The 25,422-nt window shown below is 44.3% G+C and overlaps 2 protein-coding genes across 23 annotated transcripts in view; one reads left to right on the top strand and one right to left on the bottom strand.

The window, feature by feature from the left end:
* DCLK2 (doublecortin like kinase 2) overlaps nt 1–20,314 on the top strand; it is a 144,302-nt gene extending 123,988 nt beyond the window's left edge. For 4 of the 18 annotated variants that reach the window (XR_011537758.1, XR_011537759.1, XR_011537756.1 and 1 more), the window contains 5 exons: nt 4,585–4,681; nt 5,318–5,398; nt 6,563–6,679; nt 9,636–9,718; nt 11,872–13,294. Coding sequence is in view for 13 of the 18 variants with exons in the window: in XM_070611611.1 (XP_070467712.1) it covers nt 4,585–4,681; nt 5,318–5,398; nt 6,563–6,679; nt 11,872–12,099 (523 nt within the window). In the remaining 5 variants the exon portion in view is untranslated. Of the gene's footprint in view, nt 1–4,584; nt 4,682–5,317; nt 5,399–6,562; nt 7,447–9,635; nt 10,007–11,871; nt 13,295–15,565 lie in introns of those variants that run through there. The other 14 variants (XM_070611611.1, XM_070611610.1, XM_070611614.1 and 11 more) reach the window with 8 other exon arrangements.
* LRBA (LPS responsive beige-like anchor protein) overlaps nt 19,575–25,422 on the bottom strand; it is a 706,265-nt gene continuing 700,417 nt past the window's right edge. For 3 of the 5 annotated variants that reach the window (XM_070611607.1, XM_070611606.1, XM_070611605.1), the window contains exon 57: nt 19,575–20,882. In XM_070611607.1, the coding sequence (XP_070467708.1) occupies nt 20,792–20,882 (91 nt within the window). In that variant the 3' untranslated portion in view covers nt 19,575–20,791. The remainder of the gene's footprint in view (nt 20,883–25,422) is intronic. The other 2 variants (XM_070611608.1, XM_008526384.2) reach the window with 1 other exon arrangement.

Below are 25,422 nucleotides of genomic sequence, written 5' to 3'. Positions count from 1 at the left end.
GTGGTGAGCCCGACATAGACTCTGAGGTCATGGTGTTTATAGTGTAGTATTGAGTCAGTAAGTGAAAAGTAGATTTATTTCACACACCCCAAATTTTTATTACAAAAGCTTCCAAACATACAGAAAAGTTGAAAGGTCTTTTAAAAATTATGAATGTTCAGTTGAGTTGAACGGTTTTTTTTTACTGACATTACAGTAAACATAAGAATGACACACAGATGTCAGTCTCTGCTTTTGAGAGCCTTGTGATGTAAAGACACACATCACAAGAATGTTGGTCAAAAAAGAATAAACTGAGCCTGAGGACATGCTCCACTGAAGGCTGGAAATCACAAAGGTTTAATGAAAGATATGGCATTTGAGTGGGACCTGGTCTTTGTGGCATAGGTTGGGTTTCTGTAGGTGGAAAGGTCTTTCCATCTGGCTGTCAACATCATAGTCTTCTGTCAAGGTCATTGCCTAGATGGGTTGTACAGACTGTAGGATTACTAGACATATCAGTTAGCTTTTGCTGAATAACAAACTACCCGAAAAGTTAGGGGTGTCAGTCAATTCTGTGGATCAACTGAGTGGTTCTTCTGATCTGGGCTGGCACAATGAGGGCTTGATGATCCAGTATGGCTTCACTCACATGCCTGGTAGTTGGCTCATTGTCATCTGGGATAACAGATAAGACTTAGCCATGTGCCTTTCAGCATCCATTGGGCTAGCCTGGACTTCATGTACATAATGGTGGATACAGGATCCCCAAAAGCAGCCAGAGAGAGGGAAGTTGCACTGCCCAAGCACTTTCCACGTCTCCTCACCTCACATTGGTTGATTGATGCCCCATTGACCAAATGGAGTCAAATAGCTAGGCCTAGAGTAAATGTAGGAGAAGAGTAAGTGTGGACATAGATGGAGGGGAGCAATTTGTGGCCCTTTTTACAATCATACTGTTCCTTGGCTGGTTTGAGTGATGACCTGTTTTGGGAACTAGTCAAGTACAGAAGGTAGTGTGTTTTGATAGCAGTGATCCTGGGGCCAGTTACAGCCGAGTTCCCCTCTTTCCTTGGTTAACCCAAGTTGAGATCAGATGGAAAAATGCTATCAGGGATGAGTTTTACAGGAATGTGTGCTCACAACTCCCTCTAGTGTTTCCACTTGCCAGAGCAGCCTGGGAATTTTTTCTTGGACTTTGCTTTTTATTTTTCAACAAAAGTGAGACTCCGATTGAACAGTATGTATTTATCATGACTTATTACCCAATGGACTGCAGCTTCTTTGTGGGATCTGGAGATAAGTCTGGTTAATCAAAAGCAGTAAAGCTACATTCTGAGAGCTGCTGCCCTTATATGCTATATTCAGAAGCTAGTCCTACAACTCCAGGTGGCTTACTTTTAAAATTTTGAAAATGCTTTCCCTCTTTCATGTGTTGTGATGAAAGAATCTATAATGAAAAATACTAGATACAGAGCATCTTCACAGCATACAGAGACATTCTGGGTAGATTTCATAACCTACTATAATATAAAAATATATATAGCAAATTATGGAAATGATATTTTGAATAATGATAAATGACTATAGTATGAAACAGGTTCTCTACCTAAATTTGTATCTAAAAGTCCTTCAAACAGATATTTCAAAATATTGTCTTTGTTTTTTCCAAAGATGATTGTAACCCAAAGCTTTTTAACTAAAATTGTTAACTTGGAATTTACAGTTTCAGCTTCAACTGTAGCATCTCATTCTTTCTTCTTTCAGGCTTTAGTCTTAGCTTGACAAGCATCCTCCCTCCAGTCTTTTCAACACCAGACTCATTATTACTAAGAAGGATGTTGGTTTTCCAGAGGCAGCCAACATTTTAGTTATTGCCTAAGCAAGTCTGTTCTTAGGGCCACTGACAAAAACTAATATTTGCATGACTATACTGAGATTTTTTTTGATGATATTTAAGCCTGAATTCTTTTTGTTTTTAAAGATTGGCACCTGAGCTAACATCTGTTGCCAATCTTGGTTGTTTTTTCTTCTTTTCTCCAAAGTCCCCCGGTACACAGTTGTGTATTCTAGTTGTATGTCGTTCTGGCTGTGCTATGTAGGATGCCGCCTCAGCATGGCCTGACGAGCGGGGCTAGGTCCGCGCCCAGGATCCGAACCAGCCAAACCCTGGGCCGCCAAAGCAGAGCATGCAAGCTTAATCACTCAGCCACGAGGCTGGCCCCTATACTGAGATCCTTGATGTTTCTCTTAAACGCACACACACATCCCATAAGTTAAATATTTGAACATCATTTGTGAAAAAGCATTTTTCACAACATTTTCAGGTGACCTTGCCTGACGTTTAACTACTTGTCATTGAAAAGAGAGAACGTATACAAACTCTTTTGTTTTCAAAGTTTTCCTTAATGGACATCTTAGACTTACAGCACCTTGACCCAGGGGCTGTATTGTTCAGAATAAAACAGTGTCCTGAAGCATCTCCACCAGCCTGTAGAGTATAAATGTGTTAATAAATCCAGTGTCGATTTAATCAGAGGGGCTTTTACTACGTGACTACTGAGAAGGATAAATTTTCTTTAGCTTTCTGTTCTTCTGGTGAAGGGCAGCCAGAAACTCTCAAAGCTCTGCGGCTCACAGCGTGGACCCTTTAGGGTACATTCCAGTTACGGAGCCATCCTAGGGTTTTGTTTGTTGACTCAGGCTACTTTGCCAAGAACCTAACTGACTGCTGCAGACAGACTTCCAACCTTATAGCTGTTTATCAACAAAATAAAAGCCATATGTATTAACAAAATAGAAGTTATTTGAGATTCCAGGAAAAAAAAGAAAAGGAAGATGAACGGAGTAATAGAGAGGAATGGCTAAAAGGAACAATTCTGGAAATAGATGATTTTTATATCTTCTTCTAACATTGTCTCCTCTGGTCCTTTGTTTTTCTAAAGGTTTCTGTAAAGTCTCATTGTGTTCTTACGTGTGTCTTCACTCATTTTGCGGGAGAGTTGAGCTGAGTTCAGTCAGTATGGAAATACCAGTGAAAAGGAAAGAGAGCATTTAGACACCTAGAGAGAAGTAATTGGTACACACTCAAAGAGAAGCACTTTCCAGGAGAGCGGTGGGCATCTCTGCCTTGCCTCATTCTCTGGCTTGTCGTGCTTCTCAGTGTGCCTCTTGGCCCAGACTTCATGGGCCAGCAGCGGTTGATTAAGCTGGGCTTGGTTAGGTGTCATGGATATTCACAAAGCTCACAAGCTCTACTCTTTTTCATAGAACAGGAAGGAGGCAGCCATGTCCTCACACAGCCCCAGAATTTGTCTCTAGACACTGCTCTGAACGATCTTTTTCTAAAGACACCACGCTTGCCATTGCCCACTCGGAGAGGGCTGGTAGCGTGACCAGGCTCCTGTCCAGAAGGCTGGGTAGGCTCCCATGTGAGCACCCTGAGCAATAGGCTGTGGGAGTCCTCTTGGGAACTCCAAGAGAAATGTTGCTTGTGTACTTGCCAGGTGAGACTGAACTTCCAGTCCTGGATTTTGATCTTGACTCCCTCAGCCCATCCTGAGTTTTCTAGTAGAGCTTTTTGTAGTGGCCAAGAAAGCTAATGACTTCATTCTCACTCTGGCCATGGATGTGCCCACCAAGTGAGGGGGGATCTGTGGCTGTAGAGATGCAGTTTTCTGGGAGGTTGGGGATGTCCAGATTCCTGAAATTTTTCCAGCAGTTTTTTCATATTTCCATGGCACCTTATATCAAAAGTCAAGTCATCGTTTATTTGTTAGGCACCAGCTGTGTGTATGAGTGTACCTGTGAGGGTGGGACAGTTAGGCACAGGTCAGGGAGGGATACCCACCTGGGGGCAGTGAGGTAGGTTTGCTTCAACCTGTGCAATTCTAGTTGATGTCCTTGGATGGGCTCTTTCAAACTGAGCTTAAACGAAAGTCAAGTTCCAATGGGAGCCAATTATGTCATGAATGTTTTATCCAGATTCTGAACTCCTTCTGACTTTTTCATATGTTAGCTGTCTCACTGATCTTTGGCTATTCTATTGGAAAAGTAGAAAGAGGAAGGGCAAGGAGATCTGACTCAGATATGCTGCTTTTCCATTCTTATTGCCATGAGAGATTAAAGTGAGGGCAGATGCTGAGATTGTTTTTCCTGAAATGAGGATTTAGATTATTTGTGGATTCCATTTTTTTTCTTGAGTCCTTTTTTATTCTGGCAAAATATACATAACATGCAATTTACTGTTTTAACCATTTTTAAATGTATAGTTCACTGGTGTTAAGTACATCCACAATGTTGTGCAACCGTCACCGCCATCCGTCTCCAGAACGACTTTATCTTCCCCAGCTGAAACTCTGTACTCACTAAACAAATTTCTTGAGTTTTGTCTCCTCACTCTCTGATTCCTAGGCGTATGAAAATGTTCTTTAGGTCATTTTCTAAAAGGAAATATATGTCATCACAAATGCAGTTGAGATCCACATCTGAGATATGAAATGCCCAAGCCAAAGAGACTGGACTCCTCACTCTTCTCCTCAGCATTTTGTTGAAAAACTGAATGGTGATTTTGACTCTTCTTCCATTTCTTTGTCACTGACTTAGTGAAAACAATCTCCAGGAAGATCTCTTCGACCAGATCTTGGCTGGGAAGCTGGAGTTTCCGGCCCCCTACTGGGATAACATCACGGACTCGGCAAAGGTACTCCTCCAGGCCTGTTTCTGTGGGTTGCATTCTGTCGAGGGGTCCTCACTCAGCGTGGGGCTGTTGCAGCTCTTGGAACTGAGCTCCAGATTTGCCTTGACTTTTGATGTGTGGTGGTTCTTTAAGTTCATTCTATAGTATAGTCTCTGAAACTCTTCACCAAATTCTGAAAACTGCACTGGCTGTCTTCCCAGTTTGCCTCTACCATCCTCCTGTGCTCTTCTAAGTCCTAAACATTTGTTCTTTCATTTACTCAAGAAATACATTTTGAACAACCATCAGAACATCGGAATGGACTTGTGAGACATACTGAACTGCCGAAAGGAGCGATACTGCAGTTTTACACTGTGGAATGATGATAATGAGCAGAGCTCTTAGGAGAGAACATCTTGGTTTAATGTAGACTCAGGAGAGACCTTCTCTTCTCTCACACTGCTGCTGACGTGAGGCAGCTGTGTCTGCATAATTGCCTGATCGGCGCTAGGAGTGTGGGTGACAATAGCTTTTAAGCTCAAATGGCTGAGTAGCTGTGTTGGCTGTTCTTTGAAGTTCTTGCTGCAGACTCAGGTTTCTGTATTTCTGCTGGAATTACCCCGTCGCATCTCCTCTGTGGTCTTCTTTATTTCTTTCCAGGAATTAATCAGTCAGATGCTTCAGGTAAACGTTGAAGCTCGGTGTACCGCAGGACAAATCCTGAGTCACCCCTGGGTGTCAGTAAGTATCCAGATTCCCAGGGAAGGAACATCCGTGTGTTCTGTGGCCAATAGCATGCTTCCTCCCGGTGGCTTTTGCACTTGCAAAGCTGCACATCCAAGTTCTGTGGCAGATAGAATATCTGTCTTCTCTAATCATCGAGTAGCATGAAGATAGCTCTTTGGGAGAAAGCAGTTGGAACCAGAATCCTGGAGTATTTGATCCTGCTCTGTGAGTGACCTGGGCAAGTCATGGTCCCTGTCTGGGCCTCAGTTTCCTCATCTGCAAAATGAAGGGGTTGGCTGGGATGCTCTCTAAGGAGCCTCTCAGCTTTCTCCTTCCGTGGTTCTGGGGTTTGAGAGTTTTTAGGATTTACCCAGAGAGGAGCATGTTTTAGACTCTGGTCTGTGTGTCTTCATGGCACATGGTCACAGGAGACCTCCTCCTGTGGGTGGGGAGCTGAGACAGAGTCCCTTCCAGAGCAGGGCAGAGGGGTGTGATGTTGACTAGAGTTCCTTTGGGCTTAGGTGGAGCCTCTGGGATTAGGGTAAACACGGTCCACTGAATGGCGGTGGTGGGAGAGTTTGCACTGCCCTCATTCCCGGAAGCTCCAGGAGAGAGAAGTTAATTTACTTAGCCAAGGGCTTTTGCCGACTTGGGGGCAGAGAAGGGGTCCTTGTGCATCTCCAGCCCCTCCACTATCCCACACATTCTGACGTCTGGGTTCTGCTAAGTGACTTGGCTCCTCGACCAAGTAGCTGAGATGCCACATTTCTTTATGAGCAATAAAGACAATTAACTGAATTCTTGATTGAAATGATAAACTGTTCATTAATTTTGATGTTTCCATGGGAGGGTTCTACACTACATTATATGGCATTTGTGCCTTGGGGAGAATCTCAGAAGCCTGAAGAATGTCTCCTTGTGCTGCTGGAGATCTGTGCTCTCTCCTTGGACTACTCGAGATCTAAGGAGCAGAGCGAATGGTCTAGGGTCTTTCTGAGGACATGCGACTGCTGACTAGCAGTAACTATTTTTAAAAAGTCATGGTTCCCCTAACCTTGTGGCTAAGATGGGCCCATTTAGGAAGAGATTGTGGGCGTGGGGGTGTGTTCACTGATTGTTAAGAAAAAGACAGCTTAGAGGTAAGGATCAAAAATCATTCTATTTGTTTCTGTTCTGTAGGATGATGCCTCCCAGGAGAATAATATGCAAGCTGAAGTAACAGGTAAACTAAAACAGCACTTTAATAATGCGCTCCCCAAACAGAACAGCACCACCACCGGGGTCTCTGTTATCATGGTAAGTGGAAGGCATGGTTCTGCTGTTGGAAAGCTGCCATGTCTGGCCTGACTGCTCAGCCAACGTTGAATCTTTTGAAGTCAATAGCCAAGAGCTTCCCTCACGTGGAAGCTGGCTCCTTCCCTGTTTCTCTTTTCACTTTAAGGTTGGCTTGGCACGTCCAGTGCACGCATCTGGCCGACTCCCAGAGTCCTAGGACGGGGGTTGTGCAGGAACCAGCAAGGCCAGGCTGATGGGCCTGGATGCTGGGGAGCCCCTGGCCTCTTGCCCTGGGCTCGGCGCCCTCCCTCCTGGGGCAGCTGCCGCTGCTCTTCCCTCTGCTTTCTCATCTAGAGAGGGATTCCCAAGCCCAGGTGGGATTTACAGCATGAGGAAGTAACTCCCTGCCTACTCACGGCTTCAAAAATAGATTCTTTGAGGTATGAATTATTCTTCTGAGCTTGGGATAAGAAACAGCCAAGTTAAATTCCATTAAAAAAATCAGTGTCTGATGGCATTCAAAAGTATAGAACAATGTTAAAAAAAAAAATACTAGTTTTTTTGGGGTTGGTAAAATTTTAGGAGAAGTCAGTAATAATGATTCCCATATTTTTTCAGAGCTTTCTTCCTCCAAAATGTTTTTTATGGCACCTTATCTAAGTCCATAAACACAACAATTTAAAAGTGGCATTAAAGCAAGGGAAGTAACGTGAAAGTAAGTTCAGCAAAAGGGAAAATAAGGACAGAAAAAATAAAATTGAGCCAGAAGTGCAGTCAGCACACCCAACACGAGCAGTGCAGGCCTGAGTCCTTCCTGAAGTGGGGCCATAAAGCCAGCTCTGAGTGTCTCCCCTCCTTAGGGTGCCCGGGCACAAAGCAGCCGGAGTCTCGGGCTGTGATCTCCCTTCTGCCCACCTCACTCACAGGATTGGGAAGCAGGCGAGGGGTTGCCTTCCCAGAGCCAGAGAGCTAATGAGGGGGGCTTCAGAATCAGACTTTCTGAGGTGACAGGTGCCTGAGTTGTTAGCGCCTTGGCCACCTTTGACCACATTGGGTCTTAGTGGCACATAAGGCCACCTGGGAGCCTGACAGCTAATGATGGGCCATTGCCACATCTCCATTACTCTTGCCTCAGGACAAGCCTCTCACCCTCTGGAAAGGTTTAATTTGTTTCCTACCCAACTGGAAGGAAAATAGCTGCTTACTCTCATGGCACATTCCTAGATAAGTCTAGAATAGAACTTATCTTAGAACTTATCTAAGAAGATGCGGGGTCCACACAGACATTTGAGGGAAACCACACACACACCCCACCTTGTGAATACGGGATGCTGTGATGTGTTTATTGAGCATCTGCCACCTTCTTAGCACCCGCTGGCCTGTCATTCTCCTCTGGCCCCCAGGGGAGGCTGCATTTATTTGGCAGCCCTCTGTTTGTCTGCAACTCCCTCCCTCCTGCCCTGCTGGAAAGCACGCTCTCTCCCCCTCTCCCCTCCTCCAGACAAGGCCTGCAAACTGGGTCCTTTGACATGTTGCAGGACTTTGGGGTGCTCTCTGCCAAAATAATGGGAAGGCCTCTTGAGTTGTGGTTTCCCTAGCATTTCAGCGGTGCTCTGCTGAAAGCCTGAGAAAGTCAGAGTTGTCACAGAATTACAGCTGAAACACTTTGAAAAGAACCATCTTGACTGAGCCAACAGCATGAGAACATTTTCAAGTGATTCACTTATGAGAGCAAGCACTGATGGATGGGGTGGGAGCATGCAGCCTTGCCGCATGCTGTGTTATAAGGCAGCTTCTGGGAAAATTTGGAAAAATAAAAACATTAAAAATTGGCACCCTTGACATGTAATGAAAAACTTTAAGAAGAGTGATTGGTTAGAATCAAAATGTAATAACCATATATTAAGTTTCATAGTCTGCTAGAGGAAGAACCTTCACAAGACTGTGCCCAGGGCGTATGAGAGTGTCACCCTCATTGCCTGGGTCACCTGTCGACTCAGAGCCCAGATAGGAATCAGGCCCAAAGCCTGTGGCCTGCCAAGGTTCTGGAATGACCTGGCCCTTCTGCCTTATGGCCCAGTAGAGGCTCTTTTCTGGATAATGACGTTTAGACCCCTCAGACAGAACCAAATCATATGGTTTACAAATGGCATTTTTCCCTTGACTGATGAAGGAGTCCATCAGTCAAATTTTAGACCACTGGATTTTGTGTGAATGAACAAACCTTTGTTATTTGTCATTCCAAAGGAGATTGTAAAAGTGGTGTGTTTACATGTGTGCTCAGTTGTCATTTTGAGCATGTTGGCAGAGTTCCATCAAGCCCGCGTTCCCTACACAACTCTGCAGGTTGTTAGCTTGAGAAGCTGCTGACTGAGGCCATCGCCTTCAGTCCCTACAGGAGAAATCAAGGCAGCTTTCTCTGGAGGGGCCAATTCTCCATGGCCTAAAGGCCGGCCTGTGAATTTTGGCTTGTCCCCAAAAGCAGTGGCAAGAAGGCCTCCATGGGGTTGTCCTGCTAATCCTCACCCAACTGAGGACCTGGCCCGGGGCACGGTTGTGTGGGGGCAGCTTGCAATGCTTCCGTGTCGTCGTCCTCATCCTCTTCACCAGCACTATGTGTCTGTGTGTCCCCTCCGTGGGAACAGTTTTAAATGTTTTTTTATATTAAAAATAATTACAAATGACTCTCCCTGGTATTTATGTGTTCTCATAACTGGAGTATGTGAGGCTAATATGGTTTCCTACGGATACAGATAGTAGGGGAAATGGTGTCTAACGGTTCCGAGGTGGGATCCACAGATAACTTTGTGTGACTTACAGACAGAACCTTATTCTCTACTGTCACCCCCAGTGTTCTCTCCGTCTGAGCCCCCCAAGTTGGTGCCTGAGGCTCAGGTGAGGAAATTATAGGACAGGAATGGTAAAGAACGGTGAAAGACAGTAAAGTTGATGCTGTTGTCTGCATTTTATTTGACAGTTTGATTTGACAGTTTGAGAGACACTTCAGAGTTTCACTCTTTACCCCGTTGAGACTGTGGGGACTCCTGAAGCAGAGTTCTGGTATTCAACACCTTGTGCTTACTCAGAGCAACTTCTAATTCCCAGCCCCTCTTAAATCTGCATGCTTGTCTCAGACTTCTGACACCAGCGTCCAGCTCTTAGCTTCTTGTCGGTGCAGGTCTGCTGTACCTACTGACATCCTTTTCAGCCAGCCAAGCACGCCCTTGGAAAACTTGACCGTAAAACTTCAGCTTGCCATGTTGCCTTCCCTCCCAGATCTAAAGCTGGCGAGTGCACGGCAGGAGGACTCCGAGAGTTCTCCTACTAACGGCTGTTCCTGTTTGTCACGTAGGTGGAAAAGCATAAGATGGGTACCTCTGTGAAGGCTTTTGTGCTCTCTCTAACTACATTTGCAAAGATGCTTTTTTTCCCAGTAAGACATTGTAGAGTCAGCTAGCCTTTGGGATAAGAGAAGAGAATTATATTGGACAAGGTTTGGGTCTAAGATGGACCAATGGTTTTGGATTGCATTTGCATTTTCTGTGACTTGTCCTTGGCATACTCGGAAAGGACGGTGCCTTTGTAGGGCGGGCTCATTGTTTATCCCAGTGGGCTCATCCCAGCCTCAGGGACTAGAAGAGGCCATCTTGTGGCAGAGAAGAGAATTATAAGAAACCTTGCTCACGCTGCATCTCGTAGGTGACTTGAGAAAGGACGGATTCAAATGGACTGCTTTCCCTGCTTCGGTGGGGGGCTTATGCTTCTTTCTGGGGGAAATCGGGAATGATTTGGGCGTAATTTAAGATAGACAAAGCTGTTTCACTCGTGTTGCTTCCGTTTAAAGTAAGTCTAGTTTCTGTCCCTGCTTCTCTCCCCCCTTCTCCTGCCTCTCTCGCCGCCTGCATTGCTCCCCTCTGACTAGGTCCAAGGCAATGGTACGTACTAACTGCACTGCGACGCTTTGTCCTGCTGCACACATTCATGGTCTCTTGACAGGAAGAGAAAAGGAGAAGTAACCGGGGAATTAGTTTCTTTTTCTACCCAGGGGAAATTTTGTGGTAGAAAAAGGTGAATGCTGCCTCTCTCCCTTTTCAGTGTTTTTGCTGAGGGTTGGCCCCCCTTGTACTAGGCGCGTGGAAGCTTGTTAAAGAGCCATGCTAAGTTTCTGATTTGGCTTTTCCACAATTACCTCTTCTCCAGGGAATTGAAATTGTCCTTGGAAATTACCAGATTGTTCAGCTTAAGCTTGGAAGGGCCTGAGGAGCACACGTATTTCACAGTTGGCACCCAGTGCCCTGAAGGCAGCCACACAAGTCTATCTTAGAAAGCCCTGTTGTTTATTCATATTTTCTCCAGACTTCTACTTTTCTTTTTTTTTTAATTCCGAGTTCTGAAAAAATCGGTGGTGCATTTTCCCCCAGGATCATTAGGTTGCAAAACGCCTTCTGGTCGTGGTGCCTTTTAGCTAAAGGTGCCTGAGAACTGAAAGCTCCCCCACTTTTGGAAAACTCAGTGAGATGACAGCGGCTTGTTCCATGGACAAGCAAGAAACGCTCAACCTGAGTCCAGGAGGAGAGTGTAGGTCTCACCTCCCAGTCTAGGATCAGAGAGCAAAGCAGTTTCCTTCCCTTTGTGGCTGTTTCTGTGCTCCCTGAGGAGATAAGCAGATTAAAAACTTTGAGGGTGTGACAACATTAAAAAACGAAACAATGCACAGGCAGAGAAGAGCAGGTGAGATGGTGGAGGATCTAAAAATGGGTAATATTGCACCATCGGATTCTCGGGCTTTTATAGGTGAGGCAGCCACCATGAGTTGTAAGGAGATTTTTATTTACATGACATATAAAAAGTCATGAAAAGTTAACTGTCAAAGCCCTAGCATTCGCGTAGGCTTTGCTTGTTGTCCCAGGAGTCCTTGGGGCTCAAGATCTGGGCACCAAGAGAGGCCCTCAGACCTCAGGCGCAGCTCAGAGCCGGGAGGGGAGGCCCCAGGCCGCCGCCCAGGGGCGCTGACCCCCCGCACTGGGAGCAGAGGCCGGCGGTGCCCGCGTGGGCCCCGAGCGGGCGTTTCTCAGGCTTCTGATGGCAGAGCAGCTTGGGTTATTTCTCCTCTTCTGTGTCCGAGTCCCGTGCATGCTCCGTGGTGCGCTCTGCTCGTGGCACCCGCGCCCGAGCCCGCCCGGCTAACGCGTTGTCTCGCTCTCTCTCCCCAGAACACGGCTCTAGATAAGGAGGGGCAGATTTTCGGCGGCAAGCTCTGCCAGGACGGCGGCCGCGCCGGCACCGAGCCCGCCTCTCCGGTCCCGCCCTCCGCCCCCGAGCCCCCTGCGGCCGGGGCGGCCGCCCTGGCCCCCACCCCTCCGGAATCTCCCACCTCCCCCCGCCCTCCTGCTGCCACCGGCTGTGAGCGGGCAGGGACCTGGCGCCGCCACCGGGACTGACGGGCCGCCGGGCCTGAGCCCCCCGCCGCCGCCGGGAGCCGCTCTCCTGCCCGGCCTCGCCGGCCGCCCTCGCGCGGAAGAGCCTTTCTCGCCGCCCGCTCCAGGTTTGCTGGCATCTTCCGAGGGCTGCCGGGACCCAGCGGCCCGGGGCTGGGGCTTGGCCTGTTTTCACACAGTGGGCACTGCCGTCCAGATCCTGGAGGTGTCATGTGCAGTGTCAGCTTTGGTGACAGACATTTGAAATGGCTCGTTTTAAATTACCTGTGTTTTCAGTTCAATGGACATTCTGCAGCGTCACCAGGAGAATGTGCAACTTTACCTAGCATTTAATGCATTTTTATAGAAACACTTTGGACGATCCAAGACCTCTCCCTTATTTCAGTAAACTCGGAGGGCTGCCTTTTTTCTTACACAGAACTTAGAACTGCGTTTGTCCCTTTGTGGGTGTCCCGTGAGAGGTGACATGGCATCTTCCTCTGCTGATGGGGGTTGGAGGACTGGCTTTCTAAGAAAAGAAATGAGCACCTAGGAGGACAATCTGGTCACTGGACACTAATTCCGGACCTACTTCGAGAAGCGCTTTCAGATGCCTGAAGAAGCAGCCCACCTTGCAGCTTGGGCGCTTGGCTCACTTCAGCCAACACTGAGTATTTATTTGTACACAGACCACAGGGGAAGGCCACTTTCTTCCCTTGACGTGTGTGTTTCCCCCCAGCTCTTCCCACGTATGTATTAGGAAATGCTACTGAAGCTGTCCTTTGGGCTGTGTCATGAAAGGCTTGGCGCGCATGTGGCATCACCTGGGGCCGAGGCATTTTCTTCTCAGCAAACCAGCTACTAGCAGAACAGGATAAACCAGTTGTCCTGAGAAGCCACCAGGGTCCCCTGGCATCGCTGCTTTTCATCTGGAGTGGGGCGGACACAACTAAGGAAACGCCCTGAGGCCCAGTCAGGACTGTGTGGGGAGGTGCTCCACAGACATCCTCTGTTACTAACCTTCTGGAAGGCTGCTGGCAGTTTTTCCTTTTTTTCCACCACCCTGCTCTTTTTAATAATTGTACATAATCAGTGTATTTGTTTTACCTGCTCATCTTCTAAACTGGTGGGCCCTGTAGTTGATTCATCATTGTTAGGTTTTTGCTTCCGACAAGTGTACCCAACCTGTAATAAACTCTTCGTTATTGACAAACAGTAATCGGGGGTGGGCAAGGTTTCTGTGTTGTTTTGCAAAGGATGTTTGATCAAAGCACACCTCCTTGGCCCAGGTTCCGGAGGTGTTGGTGTCTGTTTTTGTGATGTCTCAGGGCCATGAGGGGAAGAGAGAATGATGCTTGGGAGGAACACATGGAGATGTGTGTTGGTCAAAGTTTATTTGATTACACATGTAGAAGCTCATGAAGTAGAAGGCCGAGAATAAACAGGAGAATAAATAGGAGAGGAGTCTTCTGGAGCCACCAGCAGGAAGTCAGGCTTTATAGGAAGTAGGGAGACAGGGCAGCTGTTCCCCTGTCTGTCTCTGTCTGTCTGTCTCTCTCAGAGATCATGAGGTCTCCTGTCTCTGCATCTTTTGGTGCGTTTCAGTTCTCGGTTTGGTTCCCTCATGTCCGCTTGCCTGTGGCTCTGGCTTAGCCTGGCACTGCTCCTGTCTCCAACTTCTCAAGGCTGTCCTTCTCAGGGCCTGAAACCATCTACTTCGGCTCTGGATCTCTTAGTTCAAATTGCTGTAGGAGTGAGATGATCTGACTGGCCTTGACCATACGATGATTTCTCTCTGGGCTGGTGCTGACCCACAGTCCAATCCAGAGGCTCATTACAAAGTACACATGGGTATCCTGGGCCCTCAGCTATAGCAGGTACAGGCTTCAGGAGGAGGGCAGTTTCAAAAAAGCTGTGATGGATAGGTCTAGAACATTCTGCTCTCTCTCTCCACTAACGGTTAAAGAACAAGCTTTTTCATAGCTTCCAATGGAAATATTTTTGTTAATGGGAGGGAAGTGCTAATGTAAAAGGAGAAAAAAAAGGTGTCGGAGCACGGCCTCCGGCAGTGATCAGATACTGAAACCTGACCCCCTCCCTTGAACCATGAGGTTCAAAGGCATTTGCTAAAGACTTAAAATAAGTGGCCAGGGCAGCCAGTTACTGGTGACAGGACAAAGGAGCACCTCCTGTCAAGCACATGCTCCACCCCGTGTGCCACCCATGGATGGCCTGGGACATGGTGGGGGAGGATGGCCTGGAGACAGGAAGAAGCATGAACTAGGTGTGGCAGCACGGCCTAGCAGTTCTTTTGTAATTATCTTAATCTGACAAAGCCTAGAGCAGTGTGTAGTGTTAAAGGAGCAAGCTGAGAAGTCAAGTGACACAGCCCAGGTCACAGAATTGGCAGGAGACAAAGCCACGCTGCAGTTTTAGGTTCTACCGACTCTACAGCCCGTGCTCTTCTGGAGGCGCCCTGTCATCCAGGGGCGAATCAAGGCCTGGACGTGAGTGGTCATCTGAATAGTAATCCTAAATAAAGGCTCTGACACCACAAGCAAGTTGTTCATTCACCCATGCGTTTAGCAAACATTTATTGATTTCTTATTCTGGTCTCAAAATCCAAATTAAATCCAGATACTTCAGTGCTGGGCCCCTCCGCTCCTGCACAGTGAGAATGTCCTGTGCTTGTCTTATGTTCATTCCCTGACTCGAGCGGTGATCAGTATCTACAGCAATTGCCCTTTGAATAGGGGTACAACAGGGAAGTGGTGACCTTCCGAGGCCATGGTGGGGTGCCTGCTGGGCTCACCAGTGGGCCAGAAGTCAATGCGTGTGTCTGTGTCTCTTTCTTCAAGAAGGTTGCTGTGATAAGGAAATATATGGATTCAAAGCATTTGGCAAAACTTCCCCAGAATATTTTCGTGGATTAGATTGTGAAATGTGAATTAGGAGACCAGAAGGACAGTTCAGAACAGATTAACCATATTGAAAGAAAGACTGCTGAGTGATGATGTTGTCTGGGAGAAAGATTTCTAGAGCAGTTTGCCGTCCTATTGGAATATAATGTAAGCTGCATCATTTCCCAGTTTCTGGTACCACATTAAAAAAAGTAAAAAGGAACAGGTGACATTAATTAACTTTATAATCTATTCTATTTAACTCAATATATCTTAATATGTCCGAAGTATTATTTCAACATATAATCAGTATAAAAAAAATCATTGGGATATTTTACATTCTTTTTGATACTAAGTCTTTGAAATCCAGTGTGTGCTGGCACTTAGAACACATCTCCGTTTGAAGCAGGCACATTTCAAGCCACATGGGGCTACGCCTGCCATACTGGTCAGTGCAGCTCTCAAGGAAGTCTACAGTTCTCAGTTTTCTTGTTTTGTTTTTTGGTTTTTGCATATGACGTGAATGACGATGTAGAAAGAATGCTTACGCATTGTTTTAAATGGGGTGGACTGATTTCAGATTATCTTAGCAGGTGAGAACACTGACCCAAACCTGTGGTGTGAAATCAAAGTGTAAAGTCCTGCGGTTCCTTCACATCCCTGCCCGACGCCTGGACGTACACAGCTTCACGTGCGAGATCTGGGAGTGGAGAATTTCAGTGATCGCCATTTCATTAGGTGCCAACAGAGCTGCTTCAGTGTTAGCATAATCTTAAACTGTGTCCCGAGAAGTGTGTGCAGGCTGTGGGCAGTATTAGCCAAGCCCTCCCGGGTGCGGAGTTCTGTTCTGAGGGCCTCGAGGTGTTTGGTGCAGATAAAGCAACCATCACCCGGAGGGCAGAGGGGCCAGAGTGGTGAGGGGGTTTGAAGCCCTGGCAGCCAAGGACTGGTGGGAAAAACTGTAAGGTATTAGTTAGGAGAGACTAGCTGCACATCTGCTGCATGTCTTCGGCCATATAAAGAACTGTCCTGTAGTGGGGAGTGGTGGGAGGCATGACTCATTTTAGTTGGTCTGGTTGATGGCCTAAGGTCAGTAGATGGGAGGCATGACAGGTCAGATGTGAGTGCAGAGTTGGAGTTGGATTCTCATCGCATAGCGGTCTAGTGACGGAATTAGCTGCTTTCTAACAGAGTGATAATCTAGTGCTTGGACATGCCTAGAGGCTAGATAATAACGACCACAAAAGTTCACAGTTTACAGAGTATTTTACGCTGTCTCATTTGAGCCCCACCACAGCCCTGAGAGAGAGATGGGAGAGATAATATCCCCATTCAATAACTGAGGAAACTCAGAAGGGTCAAGGTCTCATCCAGAGTTGCTGGAGCTGGGACTTGCTTCTCCTGGCTTCAGGGCAGTTGTCCTCATAACCAGGCTGCCCCTCAGGTGGTCAGAGATGCTTTAGAGGAGACGTCTGTGTCATAAGTGGAGTGGGATGGGGTAGGGGAGACACCTGGCAAAGTGGTAGAAAGTCGAGGAAGCTGAGAGGTTATCAGAAGCAGGGGCGCGTGAGTTCTGTCAGGTGAAGGAGAGTAGTTTCTCCGGAGAGAGGCTGCTGTGTGCAGCTTCGCTCAGTCTTGGCCAGTGGATTTCAAGGGGCTAGCTCATGACAGAACTCGCAGCCTTGAACTCAAAGGCAGTTAGCGTAGGGAGGTGTTGCGTCACTGAACGGCTGAGGGGAAGCGAAGGGCATACTTGGTCCAGAGATAGTCGCTCATTTGCTCCGATTGTGCCCCTTCCCAGACATAAGCCCCTTTCATTCAGGGCAGAGCTGGGCACCACGGGCCTCCGGTGTGGTCGGGATGGTTTCAACCTGGCGGGCCGAGTTGGGCGAGTTGTGAGGGTTGGGCACCTGTCTGTGCTGAGGCTGAAGTCAGGTCTGGAGAACGTGTGTCAAATTATCCAAGTCCAAAGCTGCAAAGCAGCCAGCTGCTTCCTGCCAGGTATGAGGACATAACAAGCCTGCCCAGCTCCCCCCAAATCTTGATTTTGGCAAGGAAAATATTCCTGAACTTGAGACAGAAAATGAATTCACCTCACGTTTCTGGCATATGACTGCTGAGGTCTCAGAATTCACAGGAACATTTGCAGATTGCCTTCTCCTTGCCAGAGAGCCCGGCCGGCTCAGGAAGATAGCTTGCCTGAAGGCCAAGCCACCATCAGTTTCATTAGAAAGAAAAATGTGATGTCACTGGGTCTGAGCAACTGCATTTCTGTTCACAGCAGTGAGGGCTGGGAGGGATGTGTCAGTGTCGTTAACAGCCCTGGGTTTTTAAATAGTGATCTAATGACTTTGGGGGACCCAAGAAATGCATCATGGACTCAACTTTTCAAATCTATCTAAAAGAAAAATCCAAAAGACGTTTTTCCCACTCATCTGAGAAGAAATAGAAGAGAATTTTAAAAATATTTTTAAAATTATTTTATTTGCTATTTTATGGTCATTTCCTTCCTTTTTACAATCAGGAAGCTTTGAAACTTCCCAGCCTCCCAACGATAACTTGTGATGCCTAGAGGATTAACATCATTATATGTTATGGTACAAAATAGGGAAGTAGCTGGCTGGGTGCTGTCCTAGTTAGAGTAGAAAACTCTTTCCTTGCCCTGGTGGTGGGGCAGAAATAGGCAAGTAAGAGGCACTGGTGTATTTGCTGATAGGCAAGGTTTATGCAGATTTTGAGATTTAAGTCTATGCTTAAGATTATGAGATTTAAGTCTTTCTATGCTGTGATGACGTGAGGCTGTGGGGCTGGTTGCTACTCCATGATCTATAACACACACCAGGATCTGGCAAAGCTTCACCACCAAGCTCAGTGGTGGGATCCTGCCAACTGTTTTAACTAAAGACACTTCTTCTAGAGGCAGAAGCAATGTGTGTCATCCATCTGCTGCGTTCTTTAGCAGTGGTGGAGAGTGGGGCAGGACTGATGCAGTAGGAGGGACCAAACCAGGTCCATGATTTGCATGGCTCTTGAAATCATATCCAGTGAAAACATATCAAAGATACCTAGTGAAAATTTCTCCCCTGAAATCCCTATCTTGGTGATCTAACTGTTGTGTGCTGTTTTAATTCACTTCTATTTGTGGAAAGGGTGCAAAGTGGATGTGCAGTCTGGCTGCAGCTGGGATCCCTGGCTGTCTCCTGTAAACTTGGCCACACGGCCTCTGCCATCTCACTGGTCCTCTGACAGCGAGGGGGGAGGACACAAGGTCGCTCTGCTCTGGTCTTGGAGCTGAAGGGGAAAGGGCAGCTGCGGGCTGTACGTCGGTGCCCTCATGTCCTACACGTGGCTTCCTGTGTTCCCAAGGGAGATACTTGGAATCTTTCTGTCCTGTATGCTGATAGGTAGAACTAAAGTGGGATGTTTTTCCAAGGGGCAAAATCATCCCTTTTTATTGAATTAATTAATTAGAACATTTATTTATGGATGTTTGGTGTACTTTGGGAATAAGATTCCCAGCTAAGAGTGCATTGTCCACGAGTTTGTATCAGTGTGCCCGTCAGGTTTCCACGTTCTCCATTCTCTAAGCCCTCATGCCTTCTCCCACAGATCTAGTGGTATTTCTTAATTTACAGAGCCTCAAGGACTCGACTGGTGATATTTCAGTAAGAATCAATACTATCAGGGAGAAAAATCTTAATTTCTTGAGGCAATGCATTTTAAAGCCAGCTATAAATTACTGTACGTAAACCGAACACACGGCACTTTCCACCACATCCACTCACTGAATGTGCCGCCACGTTTCCTGTCTGTTGTAGGGCATCCAGGTTCATCCCAAACCACCTCAACTTTGACTTTTTTGCCTAGTTGATTTACATGTATTTGAAGTAATGTTTTTTAAAAAAGGAATTAAAATTGGATAAAATAAGTGAATGTTGAGTACACCCTAACAAATACTGCACTAAACAGAGGCTGTCATTAAGATGCCCTTTTGCTGATACCAGCCTTATTTATGTTTCAGTTAATTTTCCATAGTTGTAAGTTTTAAAAACCATAAAGGCAGTGGGGGCGCCAATTATCTTCTTAGGCTCCAAGAGGAAGCTGCTTTATTAACTAACTCTGCTTTGGCCTGTTAAAATGGGGTTGTTGAAGTATGATACGCCTGGCATATGACTTAGGGCTTCCTAATTTTCTTCTACCATTTACCCTAAAGTTTCCAAAGTATGATATCATGGGTTAATACCAGTGAGGATGTTTAGTTTACCAGTAACTTAGATATTTGATTCTAAGATGTCCTTACCCTCCCACATTTCACCATCTATTTTCTTTCTTAATGGTTTATAAAGAACAGTGGTGGATCTTAGATGAAAGTGTATCTAAAGTTTCTTCTGTGGTCATTTGTTAGAGACAGGTCTAGTGGTCCCATTTGCTACGTCTCAGTGAGAGAGAGCTATCTATCTATCTGGCCAGAGAAGGCCCGTGTTCCTACATTCATTCAAGAAAGTCTCTTTCTATGGCTGAACCAGAGTTTGACATTTCCTTTGCAAATAATTGTTTTATCAATGTTTAAAATTAGGAGCAAAAAGATATTTCCAACAGTTCAATTACAAATGCCATTTTATTTTCTGTCAAACTGAGTTGTGCCATTCCAAATCTTTGCTTTTAGAGAAGAGCTGAATGTGTAGAAAAAAGGAAGGGACTCCTATAGGTATGTTGTAGGAGAAATAGAGATGGAATGTCAGTTTCAACTCAAAGTTCACAACTTACTAAGAATTTATTTATGCAATACAGATCTTTTCTCAAATATTTTTCACAGAATTTCACACAGCAATCTACTAGAAAAGTAGAATTATACAACACCAAAATAACATTGTTTTTTAGTACAAATTGCTAATCAAAAGGAAGGTGAAGACAGTTTAATAACAAATAGAAGGTAAAACGGGTGTTGCTTAATACAGCACCTGGTAGCCTCTGTTCTCAAACCCGGGTTGGGGAGGGGGAGCCCCGACAACGCTCCGGCTCAGTGCGCAGCACGGTCAAACCTCAGGGGCGAGCTTTGGTACTTGCATTTACTTTAAAAGAAAAGCAAAGGTTGTGAGCCCAAGAGCATTTCCATCATTTCATTTTGATATGCTATGGAGACAACAGATCAGGAAAACATTGTAAATATTTCACACTTGCTATGACAGTAGATCCTTTATGTTAACCACACAATCAAATAAAATAGCCTCCCCCAAACCATAATTTTCTAGGCCTAAAACATGCCAAAAGAATAATATTGATAGAAATAATTCATTGAGATGTTTTAAATTACATTTACCATAATTTAAACTTTACTATTTAAATCCCAGAAATTTCAGAGCTGAAGAAGCACAATTGTTTGGAAAAATACAGGACCCAAAGTACAGCATAAAATTCCCCTATTGCAGTATTATAACCCACTTCCCTATTTTTAAAATCATATATTTCTCAGAATTACAGATAAATGGGAAGTGTTTTCTCATAATATAGCTAGAATAAGTGGGTTTACTTGCTCCACTGTATGTTTCCATAATTGGTGAAAATAGACTTCTCATTATGACTAAAAATATAGATTTTTTAAACTACAGAACCCAGCAGCCAGTTTTCTGCTTTGCTATTCACCCGAAAAAAGTCAAGCAAAGTCTAAAAAAATAGCAATTAACTTTAAAAAATATTTTGCTTCTTAGAGCAAATTTAAGTTACATTCAGATGTGATAGCTATTTCTAAGAGAAAGATGATCCGGGGTACTCCCCCTGCCTAGGCGGGGGGCAAGGCTGATATGCAGCTGTCACCATCAGTAGCGGGTTTGGTATTCATGATGCCACCGGTTGAAGTCATTGTAGAACAGAACGATGCTTCCTGAGGCCATGCCAGAAATGATGCACCTAGGCAAAGCAGAGAGAAGAGTGGTTTACAGACCTATTTATTTCCTAGGGATCTGGTACTAAAGAAAGAGCTGCCCTCCCCAAACCTGCAAGGTAAATATAGAAGATGGCAGTCGAACCTAACAATTTGTGAGAACTAAGGTATGTTTTTTGCTGACCAAAATGTGGCTCCGAGTAAGCTTAGAGTGCCACCTCTAACACTGCACGAGGATCCAAGCCAGAGCTTGCCTTTCTGTTGGAAGTACAGCCAGCATGTACAGGATGGGTCACTAAAACCTGAACAGACTGGATGCTTTCTAAGGGGAGCTGGTGAGCCCCACCTTTTATATTAGGTATCAGAATCGAAAGAAAGAATCACAGTCTCCAAGTAATTGCTGGTGGAGGAAGCAGCACACAATCAAGTGACAGAGATCTCGCTGACGAGGACAGGATTAATGAAGAGTGAGACAGCACAGTGAGGATTGAGCCTAACACTGCCAAAAAAAATTGGGCTGGGCTCTGCTCTGCAGAAGAATATTCTATGATGTTCCTCATGCTCTGCGTAGGGGTCTAGCCCTCAGAACACAGCGACTCGCTGAAATGGTCACTAAAGACAGAAGCTCCTCCTGCTCCCCTGTCCCTGAGAAGGTGGTTCAAGGAAAGAGCTGGAGAGCAGTCAGACGAGCAGCTTAGAGGAACCTATTATCTGAGACCTTCTCTGTATGGTTTGGTTAGGTTAGGACTAGTCTTAGAAATCATATTTAATGTCCTTAGTACCTCATATCAAAATTAGGAACTAAAGGGGCCAGCACCGTGGCTGAGTGGTTAAAGTTCTGCATGCTCTGCTTCGGTGGCCAGGGTTTCTGGGTTCATATCCCAGCTGCAGACCTGCTCCACTTGTCAGTCAGCCATGCTGTGGATGCATCCCACATACAAAATCAAGGAAGACTGGCACAGATGTAGGCTCAAGGCTAATCTTGCTCAAGCAAAAAAGAGGAAGATTGGCAATGGATGTTAACTCAGGGCGAATCTCACCGCCCCCCCGCCAAAAACATTAGGAACTAAAATGTGTCACTACAAAAGATCAGCTAAACACGGAAGAAAGCAGTAATGAGGGACAAAAAAGCTCTAAGACATAGAAAATAAAGGGTAAAATGGCAAAAGTAAGTCTTTATCAGTCATTAAATGTAAAGGGATTGAACTCTCCAATCAAAAGGCAGAAACTGGCAGAATGGATAAAAAACATGATCAAACTATATGCTGTCTACAAGACACCAGTTTTAGATCTACAGACACAACCGGGTTTAAAGTGAAAGGATGGAAAAGATGTTCCATGCAAATAGTAATGAAAAGAGAGCTGGGGTGGCTACACTAATATCAGACAAAACAGACTTTAAGTCAAAATCTGTTAACAAGAGACAAAGACACTATATATCAATAAAAATGTCAATTCATCAAAAAGATATAGCAATTACAAACCTCAGAGCCTCCAAGATACATGTAGCCAACACTGACAGAATTGAAGGGAAAAATAAATAGTTCTACAGTATTAGTTCGAGACTTCAGTACCCCACTTTCAATAATGGGTAGAACGACCAGAAAGAACATAGAAAATAGAGGACCTGAACAATGCTAAAAACAAATTGAACCTGACACATACATAGAAAACTTACCCAACAACAGCAGAGTACACATTTTTCTCAAGCGCATATGGAACATCTCTAGCATAAACCATGTTAGGCCATGAAACAAGTCTTAATAAATTTTAAAAGACTGAAATCATACCAAATATCTTTTCTCATCATAACAGAATTAAGCTGGAAATCAGTATCAGATGGAAAACTAGAAAATTCACAAAATGTAGAAATTAACCAATAAGTCAAAGAAGTCTCAAGCGAAATAGAGAAAAATACTCTGAGACAAATGAAAATGAAAACAACAAACCAAAACTTAGGGATGTAATGAAAGCAGTGCTAAGAGGGAAATTTATAGTTGTAAACACATACATTAAAGAAGAAACATCCCAATCAGTAACCTAATTCTATACCTTAAGGAACTAGAAAAAGAGGACAAAATAATCCTAAAGCTAACATGAGGACGGAAATAATAAAGATCAGAATGGAGACAGATAAAATAGAGGATAGAAAAACAATACAGAAATAGCAACAAAACTGACAAACGTTTAAGTAGATTGACTAACAAAAAGGACTCAAATTACTAAAATTATAAAGTGGAGACATTTCTACCAGTTTTACAGATATAAAAGAGGATTATAAGAGAATACCAGGAACAACTATATGCCAAGGAATTGGATAACCTAGGTGAAATGAAAAATTTCTTAGAAACACTATACCAAAAATGAATCATGAAAATATAGAAAAAATAGATTTATAACTAGTAAGGACACTGAATCAGTAATCAAAAACCTCCCAAAAAAGAAAAGCCCTGAACCAGATGGCTTCACTGGTGAATTCTACCAAACACTTAAAGAAGGATTAACACCAACTCAAACTCTTTTAAAAAACTGAAAAGGAGAAAACACTTCCTAAGTCATTCAGTGAAGCCCACATACCCTGATACTAAAGTCAGACAAAGACACTACAAGAAAATTAAAACCAAACCAATATCGCTTATGAATACCAATACAAAAATCCTCAACAAATACTAGCAAGCCAAATGAAGCATATAAAAAGGATTATACACCACAACCAAGAAGGATTTATTCTTGGAATGCAAGGATGGTTCAACATAAAAAAAAAATCAACAAATGTAATATACCACATTGACAGAATTAACATGAAAAAAACCCTACATGATCATCTCAATTGATGCAGAAGAGGCATCTGACAAAATTCAACATCCTTTCATGATAAAAACACTCAAACTAGGAATAGAAGGAAAGTGTCTCAACATGATAAAGGGCATTTATGAAAAACCCACAGCTAACATCATACTCAAGGGTGAAAAATTGAAAGATTTTCCCCTCTGATAATATACTAGACAAGGATACCTGCTTTTACCACTTCTATTCAATATAGTACTGGAAGTCCTACTCAGAGCAATTAGGCAAGAAAAAGAAATGAAAGGCATCCAATTGGAAAGGAAGAAGTAAAACTATCACTATTACAGATGGCATGATTTTATATGTAGGAAATCCTAAAGATTCCACCAAGAAACTGTTAGAGCTAATGCATTCAGCAAAGTTGCAGGATACAAAATCAACACAGAAAAATAAGTTGCATTTCTATACACAAACAATGAACAATCTGAAAAGAAAATTAAGAAAACAATTTTGTTTACAATAGCAAAAAACAATAATAAAATACTCAGGAATAAATTTAACCAAGGAGGCAAACAAGTTGTATGCTGAAAACTACAAAAGGTTGCTGAAAGAAATTAAGACAGAAATAAATGGCAAGATATCCCATGTTCATGGATTGGAAGATTTAATATTGTTAAAATGACAATACTAGGCAAAGCAATCTATAGATTCAACCCAGTCCTATAAAAATCCCAATGTTTTTCACAAAAATAGAAAACATCTTAAAATTCACAGAAATCTCAAGTGAGCCTGAATAACCAAAACAGTCTTGAAAAGGAAGAACAAAACTGAGTCTCATGCTTCCTGATTTCAAAACTTACTACAAAGCTACAGTAATCAAAACTGTGGTACTGGCATAGAGAGACATACAGACCAACAGAACAGAGAGCCCAGAAATAAACTCTCACATATATGGTCAAATGGTTTTCAATAAGGGTGTCAGGACCATTTAATGGGGAAAGGACAGTCTTTTCAACAAAGAATGCTGGGAAACCAATATCTACATGCAAAAGAATCAGATTGGACCCTCATCTGCCATCATATACAAACGTTAATTCAAAATGAATCGAAAACTAAACACACGAGTTAAAACGATAAAACTCAAGAAAACATAGTGGAAAAGCTTCATGATATTGGATTTTGCAATACTTCCTTAGCTGTGCCAAAAGCATAGGGAACAACAGAAAAGAATAAATTAGACTTCATCAAAATTAATGACGTTTGCACATCAAAGGAGACTATTAAAAGAGCGTGTAAAGTGAGAGGCTGGCCTGGTGTAGTGGTTGGGTTTGTGCACTCTGCTTTGGTAGCCTGAGGTTTGCAGGTTTGGATCCTGGGCACGGATCTGTGTGCTGCTCATCACACCATGTTCTGGTGGCAACCCACATACAAAATGGAAGAAGATTGGTACAGAAGTTAGCTCAGGGCCAATCTTCCTCACCAAAAAAAAAAAAAAAAAAAAAAGTGAAAAGTCAACACTTTCACTTATTAGAGAAATGCAAATCAAAACCACAATGAGAGACTACTTCACATCCATTAGGATGGATTGTGTTTAAAAATATATATATATAACAGCTGTTGGGGAGGATGTGGAGAAATTGGAACCTTTGTGCATTGCTGGTGGACTGTAAAATGGTGCAGCCACTGTGGAAAACAGTTTGGCAGTTCTTCAAAAAGTTAAACATAGAATTACCATATGACCCAGCCATTCCACTCCTGGGTATATACCCCCAAAGAACT

Source organism: Equus przewalskii, chromosome 2 (assembly GCF_037783145.1).
Source record: "Equus przewalskii isolate Varuska chromosome 2, EquPr2, whole genome shotgun sequence".
NCBI classification, from domain to species: Eukaryota; Metazoa; Chordata; class Mammalia; order Perissodactyla; family Equidae; genus Equus; species Equus przewalskii.
This window is presented reverse-complemented; position numbering and strand designations above follow the sequence as displayed.